Source organism: Oncorhynchus nerka, linkage group LG17 (assembly GCF_034236695.1).
Source record: "Oncorhynchus nerka isolate Pitt River linkage group LG17, Oner_Uvic_2.0, whole genome shotgun sequence".
In the NCBI taxonomy this organism is placed as follows: Eukaryota; Metazoa; Chordata; class Actinopteri; order Salmoniformes; family Salmonidae; genus Oncorhynchus; species Oncorhynchus nerka.
In genome coordinates this window covers 21,294,025-21,306,362 of record NC_088412.1, presented here as the reverse complement: position 1 = coordinate 21,306,362, position 12,338 = coordinate 21,294,025, and the positions used below count along the sequence as shown (strand labels likewise).

General features: G+C 40.9%; 1 protein-coding gene across 1 annotated transcript; it reads left to right on the top strand.

Moving 5' to 3' along the window:
• Positions 1–3,153: 3,153 nt before the first annotated feature.
• Positions 3,154–4,868, top strand: LOC115145447 (MICOS complex subunit MIC13-like). Its single transcript, XM_029686981.2, has 4 exons — positions 3,154–3,343; positions 3,775–3,931; positions 4,033–4,084; positions 4,180–4,868. Exons 1-4 carry the CDS (start codon positions 3,315–3,317, stop codon positions 4,275–4,277), a joined length of 336 nt encoding a protein of 111 aa, XP_029542841.1. The 5' UTR covers positions 3,154–3,314; the 3' UTR covers positions 4,278–4,868.
• Positions 4,869–12,338: the final 7,470 nt, after the last annotated feature.

Below are 12,338 nucleotides of genomic sequence, written 5' to 3'. Positions count from 1 at the left end.
TGAGGAGATGGGAGAGGCAGGACTTTCAGCACGATCTCCATCAGAAATAGGAATGACTTCTATTTTAGCCCTTGGCATCGCAGACGCTCGTTGGCGCATGCGAGCAGTGTGGGTGCAATAATTGAATATCATGGATTTCTACATTTATTTTGCGCCGCTCGCGCACGCGACGTGTCCGGTCTGGTCAGCATGTGACGTGGTGTACTCCTCAATGCCATCGGAAGAATCCCGGAACATATTCCAGTCTGTGCTAGCAAAACAGTCCTTTAGCTTAGCATCTTTTTCATCTGTCCAATTTTTTATTGACCGAGTCACTGGTTCTTCCTGCTTATATATTGTCTTCTATCAGGAGCATAGAATTATGGCCAGATTTTCCAAATGGAGGGCGAGGGAGAGCTTTGTATGCTTATCTGTGTGTGGAGTAAAAGTGGTCTAGAGTTTGCTCATTTGCACATTTGACATGCAGGTAGAAAATGGATTTAAGTTTCACTGCATTAAAGTGCCCGGCCACTAGGAGCACCACTTCTGGATAAGCGTTTTTCTGTTTGCTTATGGCGGGATACTGCTGATTGAGTGCGGTCTTAGTGCTAGCATCGGCCTGTGGTGGTATGTAGACAGCTATGGAAAATACAGATGAAAACTCTCTTGGTAGATAGTGTGGTCTACAGCTTATCATGAGATACTCTACCTCAGGCGAGCAAAACCTTGAGACTTCCTTAGATATCGTCCACAAGCTGTTGTTTACAAATATACATAGACCACCACCCCTCATCTTACCAGAGGCTGCTGTTCTATCCTGCTTATACAGTGTAAAACTGCCAGCTGTATGTTTTTAATGTCGTTTTTCAGCCACGACTTGGCGAAACAGAAGATATTTCAATTTTTAATATCCCGTTGGTAGTTTAATCTTGCTCGTAGGTGTCACGCCCTGACCTTAGAGAGCTTTTTATGTCTCTATTTTGGTTTGGTCAGAGTGTGATTTGGGTGGGCATTCTATGTTCTTTTTTCTATGGTTTGTATTTCTTTGTTTTGGCCGGGTATGGTTCTCAATCAGGGACAGCTGACTATTGTTGTCTCTGATTGGGAACCATACTTAGGTAGCTTTTTTCCCACCTGTGTTTTGTGGGTAGTTGTTTTCTGTTTAGTGTTCTTCACCTGACAGGACTGTTTTGGGTTCGTTTATTCACCTTGTTATTTTTGTTTCAGTGTTCAGTTCAATAAAAGTCATGAACACTTACCACGCTGCGCTTCGGTCCGATTCCTCCTCATCCAACGACGACACCCATTACAGTAGGTCACTAATTTTATTTTCCAATGATTGCATGTTAGCCGATAGAACGGACATCTTGGGTTCTCTTGAAGTATCCCATATCTACCTCCATCAACACCCTGGCTATGATAGGATTCTCAGATACACAGCCTTATAAATAAAATAAAAACGCATCCCAACAAGAAACAGATACTTATCTGACTCATCATCCATTCCAATTTTTGACAATTTCCTTTTTCCTCCATTATGTGATACTGCGATTTTACATTCATCATCTTCAACTTTACTCAACACTGTTCCTGATTCAGACTTGGTATCCACTTCCGCCATGATCCCTGCATGTCCCTCCTACGGCGAAGGCGGTTCCTTCACGTAGGTCAAACAAAAACACTAATGATTGGTTGATGAATAGTGCCTCCCACAATGCAGGGGATGACTGCAAGTTCGAGCTAGTGAGGAGCAACTTCAGAAAATTGAAGTCAAACTGCAGTCTAAACTTCATCACATGGTTGTTGTAAAGTTCATGCAGTCGACAAGTAGGCACAAGTCAGACAAAAAAAAATCCCTGTAATGCAACACACTTTGAAAGGCGGAGACCAACGATGGTCACCGACTTGAATGCGCCTATTATTATAGGGAGGGGATGCAGCCAGCTAAATTATAGGCTAAATCAATTAGGGTGCACCAACCAGAGCAATAAAATGATAACAGCAGATATTATTATTGATAGGCCTATTATTATCCCCCTCATTATTACAGTCATCAATATGTCTCTAACTTTATTGTGCCTTGATTACTTTTATCAGTTTGCTGCAACTAGCGAACAAGCTGCAACAAAAGCTTAAACTGGACAGTTTTATCTCAATCTCTTCATTCAAAGACTCAATCATGGACACTCTTCCTGACAGTTGTGACTGATTTGTGTGATGTATTGTTGTCTCTACCTTCTTTCCCTTTGTGCTGTTGTCTGTGCCCAATAATGTTTGTACCATGTTTTGTGCTGCTTCCATGTTGTGTTGTCATGTGTTGCTGCCTTGCTATGTTGTTTTGTTTAGGTCTCTCTTTATCTAGTGCTGTGTTGTCTCTCTTGTCGTGATGTGTGTTCTGTCCTATATATATACTGTATATATATATATATATATATCTCTTTCAAAAGTTTGGGCTCACTTAGACATTTCCTTGTTTTTTAAAGAAACACTTTTTTGTCCATTAAAATAACATCAATTTGATCAGAAATACAGTGTAGACATTGCTAATGTTGTAAATTACTATTGTAGCTGGAATATCTACATAAGCGTACAGAGGCCCATTATCAGCAACCAGAAACGGACGCCTCACAAGTCCTCAACTGGCAGCTTCATTACATAGTACCCGCAAAACACCAGTCTCAAAGTCAAGGCAGAGTTTAAAGAAAAAGCCATATCTCAGACTGGCATATAAAAAGAAAAGATTAAGATGGGCAAAAGAACACAGGCACTAGACAGAGGAACTCTGCCTAGAAGACCAGAGTTCCTCTTACTTTTTTTTAACCCAGCCCCCGCAGGAGGTCTTTTGCCTTTTGGTAGGCCATCATTGTAAATAAGAATTGGTTCTTTACTGATTTGCCTAGTTAAATGTAAATACATTTATGCACATGTTTTCTTGTGTTCTGAAATGTACACATAAATCAAATCCGCACCCCCCTCCCCCATCATCAGCAGCTTCAGCATAATCACGAACTTTCATTATTATCATTATTCGTTTTTATACCCAGACGAAATCCAGAAAAAAATATGATTTGTAGTATAATATAAATTATTTGAAACATGACCGTCTCTAAATATATTTATTTTGATGTATTATATTTTTGCGAATCCGCTACTCTCGTTAAAAAAAATCGTTTAAAAAATAACTGTGTCACGGGGTTGCCCTTCAACGTAGTTATTGAGGTAGCGTAGCCGGTTACTCTTCGTTGTCGAGTTCATTCATTTAATGTGTGCTGTTGCAACTAGCCAGTAAATACACAACGTTAATTCAAGAAATATATAGATTTACCTGTGACACTATGGCTGCTAAGCTATTGCCTGTTCTAAAGTAAGTTCTCGAGAAAGTATAGCTAACGTTAGCTAGCAAGCTGGTTAGCAAGTTAACATTTAGCTAGTTGGCTAACTGTAGTAGCTAGCTTTAATTTAGATTTGAATTTATGTTCAATAGTCAATATCCAGCCAGCTAGCTAAACAGCACACGATCTGCTAGTTAACTAGCTAGTAACATGTAGCTAACAACAATAACTGCTTAACGTTAACTAGCAAAGATATGCCAGATAGCTAGCAAACGTTGATGCAATATGTGTGGTGGTTTTCAAGGTATGAATGTACTTATTGTGCATTTGACACGTGAATGTGTTTGTACACTTTCATGCCAGGTGTAACGTTTAACAAGGCATGTTTCTCTGTCATCAAATACGTGGCACTTCGCCATCCACTTAGTTGTCTTATCTCCGTGTCGTTCTTTTTCTCTCACAGGTTGGCCACTAAGGTGACTATTGCAGGAGGTGCTTTGTATGTTACCTATGATTCTGGATTATTAGGGGGAAGTGCGCAGGGCTCAGAGGTCCTTGGAAAAGCTAAAGCTGCCATTCCCCCTGCAGTGGATGAGTGGGTGAAGTATTTTGGCTTTGAGGTAAATATGCCTTTATTGTACTGTGATTTAACTGACAGCCAGAATAATGCACTATGGAGTACGAGGTGAGGGAGGATTAAACGTATATTGTTTTCGTCTAGCTTCCAGCCTTCCCAAAAATGGGATTCTCCCCTGTCGAGGTGTGGAACTCGGGTAAGAAATGGTTGACAGCTGAGTCATAAAGGACTTTTCCAGACTTACAAGTCTAAAATTGAGCAATTTCAAGAGTTTCTGTTATTTCATTCCAGGGGTGCAGTCATCCATATCTGCTCTCTCATCGGGCCCTACAGCATTAGGTGGCTACACCAACCAAGGCTTGCAGTACCTGAAAGACCTCACCAAATGAAAAGTGACATCCTGCAACTAGCAGACATTTTAAGAACCTAATTTCTGTTTTGGATTGGTCCCTATGCAATCACAACCAAATCCTCAGGAGTAACACAACTGGTGCAAATACATACAGCCCTCCTGTATAAGTTGCTTGCTTTGAATGCATAGCACATCAACTATAAAATGCAGTGGTACAGTAAATTCAGTGGGATTAGGCCAAGGCCAGTGTTGATTTGTGGAATGTGTAGTTGCTGATAATGCCAGAACTCAATATTTGCATTCTATTGGGATGATAGTAATTTGTCAACACAAGCAGAATGCATTGCTTTATGCTACTTTCAGTAAAAAAAACAGAATCTGGATACCACAGCAAGACCTGCACCCAAAAGAAATTACATTAACTGATTGATATTTAGTGTTATGTCTTGTGTGTACGTTAATTGTACAATTTATTTTTTTATCTCAAGACTGATATATTTGGCATGTTCTGACTTTGACCTGATTCCATATCTATCCCATCCAATACATTTTATACAGAATGTATTGTTTTGTGTATGTGTATATATTATTTATGAGTGTGAAATAAACCTAAACATGTCCGATATGAGACCTTTGGTGGGATCTGTCTTTTTTAAATCAGTGTTTCCCCACTTTTTGCCCCAACAACTGAATTTTGCTCTGCTCGGAGTACCCCGCCATGTGTATTTTAACAGTAAGCCTATGGCAGGAATCAACTATACTTGTAATCGAACCCACAAATGCTGATGCTCCATATACTCAACTTGTCTAAAGGCCAGTTTCATTGCTTCTTTAATCAGAAAATGTATTCAGCTATGCTAACAATTGCAAAAGGGTTTTCTAATAAACTTGTATTAGCTAACAACAACGTGCCATTTGAACACGAGTGATGGTTGCCTATAATGGGCCTCTGTCTATGTAGATATTACATAAATCTGTGGTTTCCAGCTACAATAGTAATTTACAATGTAAAAGTTGTCTACACTGTATTTCTGAACAATATGTGCTTTTCTTTCAAAAACAAGGACCTTTCTAAGTGACCCCAAATTTTTGAACAGTAATGTATATACAATCAAATGTATTTTTAAAGACCTTTTTACATCAGATGTCAAAGTGCTATACAGAACCCCAGCCGAAAACCCCAAACGGCAATCACTACAGAAGCAGTGCTTTCGGAAAGTAGCAAGACCCCTTGACATTTCACATTTTGTTAGGTTATAGCCTTACTCTAAAATTGTTTAAATTGTTTTTCCCCCCCTCATCAATCCGCACACAATACCCCATAATGACAAAGCAAATGCTGTTAAATTTGTGCTAATTTATTACAAATACAAAACTGATATCACATTTACATAAGTATTCAGACCCTTTACTCAGTACTTTGTTGAAGCACCTTTGGCAGCGATTACAGCCTCGAGTCTTCTTGGGTGACGCTACAATCTTGGCACACCTGTGTTTCTCTCATTCTACTCTGCAGATCATCTCAAGCTCTGTCAGGTTTCTCACATGCGTCGAATACCTTACAGTGAAATTCTTACTTTACAAGCCCTTAACCAACAATGCAGATAAAGTTACAAATAATTAGAGCAGCAGTAAGATAGCAATAGTGAGGCTATATACGGGGGTACTGGTACACAGTCAATGTGCGGGGGCATCGGTTAGTTGAGGTAATATGTACATGTAGGTAGAGTTAAAGTGACTATGCATAGATAATAACAAAGAGTAGCAGCAGGGTAAAAGAGGAAGGGGGCAATGCAAATAGTCTGGGTAGCCATTTGATTAGATGTTCAGGAGTCTTATGGCTTTGGGGTAGAAGCTGTTTAGAAGCCTCTTGGACCAGGATTTGGCACTCCGGTACCACTTGCCCTGCGGTAGCAGAGAACAGTCTATGACTAGGGTGGCTGGAGTCTTTGGCAATTTTTAGGGCCTTCCTCTGACACTGGTTTGTATAGAGGTCCTGGATGGCAGGAAGCTTGGCCACCAGTGATGTACTTGGCCGTACGCACTACCCTCTGTAGTGCATTGTGGTCGCAGGCCGATGGGTTGCCATACCAGGCAGTGATGCAACCAGTCAGGATGCTCTCGATGGTGCAGCTGGAGAACCTTTTTGAGGACCCATGCCAAATCTTTTCAGTCTCCTGAGAGGGAACAGGTTTAGTCGTGCCCTCTTCACGACTGTCTTAAAAACAAGTTTTACATTTAAAACATGTTAAGTCAGTTAAGAACAAATCCTTATTTACAATGACGGCCTACCCCAGCCAAACCTGGACGATGCTGGGCCAATTGTGCGCCACCCTATGGGACTCTCAATCACGGCCGGATGTGATACAGCCTGGATTCGAATCAAGGACAGTAGTGATGCTTCTTGCACTGAGATGCAGTACCTTAGAACGCTGAGCCATTCAGAAGCCCAGACTGCTGCGCCACTCGGGAGTCTTGGAACATGTTAGTTTGTTGGTGATGTGGATGCCAAGATACTTGAAGCCTACTTGGAACCTACTTCACTATACAGCTCCGTCAATGAGAATGTGGGCGTGCTCAGTACTCCTTTTCCTGTAATCCACAATCCTCTCCTCTGTCTTGATCACATTGAGAGAGAGGTTGTTGTTCCTGCACCACACGGTCAGATCTTGAACCTCCTCCCTATAGGCTGTCTTGTCATTGTCTGTGATCAGGCCTACCACTGTTGTGTCATCTGCAAACTTAATGATGGTTTTGGAGTCGTGCCTGGCCGTGTTGTCATGAGTGAACAGGGAGTACAGGAGGGGACTGATTACGCACACCTGAGGGGCCCCCATGTTGAGGATCAGCGTGGCGGATGTGTTGATACCTACCCTTACCACCTGGGGGCGGTCCGTCAGGAAGTCCAGGATCCAGTTGCAGAGGGAGGTGTTTAGTCCCAGGGTCCTCAGCTTAGTGATGAGCTTTGTGGGCACTATAATGTTGAACGCTGAGCTGTAGTCTATGAATAGCATTCTCACATAGGTGTTCCTTTTGTCCAGGTGGGAAATGGCAGTGTGCAGTGCAATAGAGACTGCATCATCTGTGGATCTTTAGGGGGGGTATGCAAATTGGAATGGGTCTAGGGTTTCTGGGATAATGGTGTTGATGTGAGCCATGACCAGCCTTTCAAAGCACTTCATGGCTACAGACATGAGTGCTACAGGTCGGTAGTCCTTTAGGCAGGTTACCTTAGTGTTCTTGGGCACAGGGACAATGGTGGTCTGCTTGAAACATGTTGGTATTACAGACTCGGACAGGGAGAGGTTGAAAGTGTCAGTGAAGACACTTGCCAGTTGGCCAGCACATGCTCAAGAGTACAAGTCCTAGTAATCTGCCTGGCCCTGTGGCCTTGTGAATGTTGACCTGTTTAAAGGCCCTACATCAGCTGTGGCGAGCATGATCACACAGTCTGCGGAACAGCTGATGCACTCATGCATGTTTGAGTGTTACTTTCCTCGAAGCGAGCATAGAAGTCATTTAGCTAGTCTGGTAGGCTTGTGTCACTGGGCAGCTCTCGGCTGTGCTTTCTTTTGTAGTCTAATAGTTTGCAATCCCTGCCACATCCAACGAGCGTCGGAGCCGGTGTAGTACGATTCAATCTTAGTCCTGTATTGATGCGTTGCCTTTGATGGTTCACCGGAGGGCATAGCGGGATTTCTTATAAGCTTCCGGGTTAGAGTCCCGCTCCTTGAAAGCGGCAGCTCTACCCTTTAGCTCAGTGCGGATGTTGCCTGTCTTGGCTGTGTGCTTAGGGTCGTTGTCTTGTTAGAAGGTGAACCTTCGCCCAAGCTTGAGGTCCTGAGTGCTCTGGAGCAGGTTTTCATTAAGGATCTCTCTGTACTTTGCTCCATTCATCTTTGCCTCAATCCTGACTAGTCTCCCAGTCCCTGCAGCTGAAAAACATGCTTCACCGTAGTGATGTTGACAGGTATCCTCCAGACGTGGCACTTGGCATTCGCGCCAAAAAATTCAAACTTGATTTCCTCAGACCAGAGAATCTTATTTCTCATGGTCTGAGAGTCTTTAGGCAAAGTCTTTGGCCAACTCCAAGCGGGCTGTCATGTGCCTTTTACTGAGGAGTGGCTTCCGTCTTGTCACACTACCATAAAGGCCGACTTGGTGGAGTGCTGCCGAGATGGTTGTCCTTCTGGAAGGTTCTCCCATCTCCACAGAGGAACTCTACAATTCTGTCAGTGACCATCGGGTTCTTGGTCACCTCCCTGACCAAGGCCCTTCTCCCCCGATTGCTCAGTTTGACCAGCTCTTGGTGGTTCCAAACTTCTTCCATTTAAGAATAATGGAGGCCACTGTGTTCTTAGGAACCTTCAATACTGTGGAAATGTTTTCCCCAGATCTGTGCCTCGACACAATCCTGTCTTGGCGTTCTACGGACAATTCCTTCGACCTCATTGTTTGGTTCTTGCTCTGACATGAACTGTCAAATTATAGACAGGTGTGGGCCTTTCCAAATCATGTCCAATCAATTGAATTTACCACAGGCAGACTACAATCACATCATGGATGATCAATAGAATCAGGATGCACCTGAGCTCAATTTCAAGTCTCATAGCAAAGGGTCTGAATACATATGTAAATAAGATATGTTTTTTTTCTTAATTTGTTAACATTTCCAAAAACCTGTTTTTGTGTTGTCATTATGGGGTAGTGTGTGTAGATGTAGAGGAAATTGTTTTATTTAATTAATTTCAGAATAAGGCTGTAACGTAACAAAATGTGGAAAAGGGGGTCTGAATACATCCCGACGGCTCTGTACAGTATGATCACATATCTCTCTTATGTGTGGGAATACTTTGGAACAGATTTCCAAAATTAAAATCACTGGTAACTGATTTGCTGGTATATTTACAGCCTTATGTCAAAAATACAAAATATATAGATTATTTTTTTGGAAGGGAGGCTCAACTTGGGGGGACAAATAAAAAACCCTGCGGGCCGCCAGGTGGGGAACCCTGGCCTATGGTCTCATGCGTCTTCTCATGTACCCCCTGTGGAAAGGCCAAGTACCCCGAGGGGGCCTTGTACCCCTGGTTGGAAACCACTTTAAGATATGTCATAGCCTACTTAGGTAAAGTACTTGGATATGAGGTTGGGTCAGTAGTATTATTAATTACATTCTACAATGTATACTGCCTCAAAGTCCTATAACTTTGGGGAGTGGGGGGTTTAAAAGTGTGTCAAATTTAATCACAACTGTACATCATTCTGAACCTAAATCACATCCAACGGGTGAAAACACACAAAAAAAAAACATTATTACTCATGACATAACAATTACACAAATGTGTTGTTGATTGCTACAACTCCAGACCTGGGAGGAGTAAAAAAAGAAATGCACAATAACAGAAGAGTGCAGACAATCTTTTGGAGTTTCATTTTACTGTACATAGAAACACCACAACACAAATGGTGGTGATACAAGTAGCATTGAGAGGTTGGTTGTTTAGCAACAAAACCGACACGTACGCAACTATGGGGCAAAAAATAGAAGGTTGGCTTAGATTTTTGACAAACTATATTTTGTCTCCAATGTTTACTGAAAACAAATGTGAACAATGAGCACTTGTATGGGGTCAATTTCACGCCATATGTATTGAATTCAAAATCAAATATATCGTGAACATGAAAAATAAAGTTGAGAATGTAAACATGTTTTTGAGGATGGGTGAAATAATGGATGTTGAAATCAAAAACCAAACAATTGAAAGCAAAATGTATAGAATTGTAAACAAAAATAAGACATCAGAAGCAAAACCCCAAAACTTGAAAGCAAATTATTTTTAAAGCGGGAGGATAACTCTATGACAAATGGTAAAAAATATATACATTTGAAAACTAATGCAAAAATCATTTTCAGTTCAACTTTCCTAGCAACCAATCCTGTTGAATACATTTTGCCTACGCTCTTGCCTGCATGAACTACCTGTTGGTTACACTACTCGTATCTTTGCTTTTGTTGGCTGTTTCTTTGCTTTCACTGCCAGTCTTTTCGATTGCGAGTTTTGAAATTATTTTTCCGTGAAGGGCGGGGTTTAGAGGGAGGTGTAGACAATGAGTCTCCATTGGTCCACTAGTTTTGGAATGATGGTTCGTTTTAACCCAATCAATGAACATGATAAGTAGGTCATAGTAGGTCATAGAAAAAAAGCCTGTAAGTAGACGGTCTGACGTCACCTGGTTTTAGGGTTTTAGTTAACGTACTTCAAAATTGTCAGTCGCGGGTCAATAATGTACGGATATTAGAAGCATGTCGATCTAATACATTTAATGACAAACCATCTAACTACTTAGGTAAACACATGACTTACCTGTTGCACAACATTCGGCGCAGGTGTTGGTAACTGGTTCGCCATACACCTGCGCCGAACGTTGTACAACATGTAAGTCATATTTACCTAAGTAGTTAGATGGTTTGTCATTAAATGGATTAGATCGACATGCTTCTAATATCCGTACATTATTGACCCGTGACTGACAATTTTGAAGTACGTTAACTAAAACCCTAAAACCAGGTGACGTCAGACCGTCTACCTAAGTAGGCAATAGAAAAAAAGCCTGTCTATCATGTTCATTGATTGGGTTAAGACGAACCGTCACTCCAAAACTAGTGAACCAATGGAGACTCATTGTCTACGCATCCCTCTGAACCCTGCCCTTCACTGAAAAATAATGCCAAAAATTGCAATCGAAAAGACTGGTAGTGAAAGCAAAAGAAACGGACATCGAAAGAAAAGATACGAGTTGTGCAACAAAAAGGTAGCACATGCAGACAAGAGCGTAGGCAAAATGTATTCAACAGGATTGATTGAACATTTAACCGAAAACGATTTTTGCATTAGTTTTCAAGTAAAAAAAATATATAATTTGTCATGGAGTTTTTGCTCTCGCTTTAAAATTATTTGCTTAAAAGTTTTTGATGTATTATTTTACAACTCTACATTTTGCTTTCAATTGTTTGGTTTTTGATCAACATCTATTATTTCACCCGTTCTCAAAAATATGTTAACATTCTCAACATTATTTTTCATGTTCACATTTTTTTTTTTATATTTTGAATTCAATACATATGGTGTGAAATTGACCGCATACACTTGTCCCTCAAATATAACGTTACAGAATATTAGCATAGATGTGACATCAGTCAAAACGCCTCAAAACAAGACATGGTATCAAGAACTAGATAAAACGAGCCACCTACGGATTCCAAACGTGGCAGGTTCTTGTCATTGTTGCTAGCTATCTGACCATCCAGAATCACAACACACTGTCTTCTGCCCCATTGAAGCGTGCACGTCGTTTTCGTGACGTCAGCTAACCCGTCTATAGATAAGCCCTGAAAATTTAGTTTTTTTACAGTCACATTTTCTAGCTAAACATTTTACTAAAATTGGACTGCAAAGACTGCCACAAAATTATCTTCCAGATATATCACATTATACCTCTGCAACTGTCATAACCAATATGCTTGGTTGCATTCAAGTTATGCATGCAAATCTGACAATAAAAGGCTACATTTATACTGGCAGCCCAATTCAGTATTTTTTCCCTGCTAATTGGACTTTTCACTTCAGATCTTTTTCAGAGATAATCTGATTAGTCAAAAGACCAATTTGTGAAAAACAAGATCAGAATTGGGCTACCTGTCTAAACACAGCCTAAGTACAATTACCCCTATGCACCATGGACCAATGTACTGTGTAAAAAGATAGACTGGATACCCTGGAGTGGTGAGTAGGACAGGAGACTGTAAATCTGAATTCTCCTAGCCAGTCCATTTGAGTTTTGGACTTCCTGGGATTACATTATGGAGTGTAGCTCTCAAATCTTTAAAATAAGATTAAAAAGTGAAAACTTGTATTTTTCCTCAAGAGACCAGGCCTAAGGATTTTATGGAAGTTGTCTTTGCTGCATTTCTCTAGGTGAGATTTGTAGATGGGTTTTAAAGCTGGTGTTTCAATGGGATATTTACAATATAAAGGAAGTAATCACAACAGCATACATTTACAACACAATCTAAAGTTACAGATTAAATACTGCA

Excerpts from the sequence above, each read along its gene's own strand:
- LOC115145447 (XM_029686981.2), top strand. The coding sequence starts at position 3,315 with ATGGCTGCTAAGCTATTGCCTGTTCTAAA. Across the intron at positions 3,344-3,774 it reads AAGCTATTGCCTGTTCTAAA|GTTGGCCACTAAGGTGACTA; the intron begins GTAAGTTCTCGA and ends TTTCTCTCACAG. Across the intron at positions 3,932-4,032 it reads TGAAGTATTTTGGCTTTGAG|CTTCCAGCCTTCCCAAAAAT; the intron begins GTAAATATGCCT and ends GTTTTCGTCTAG.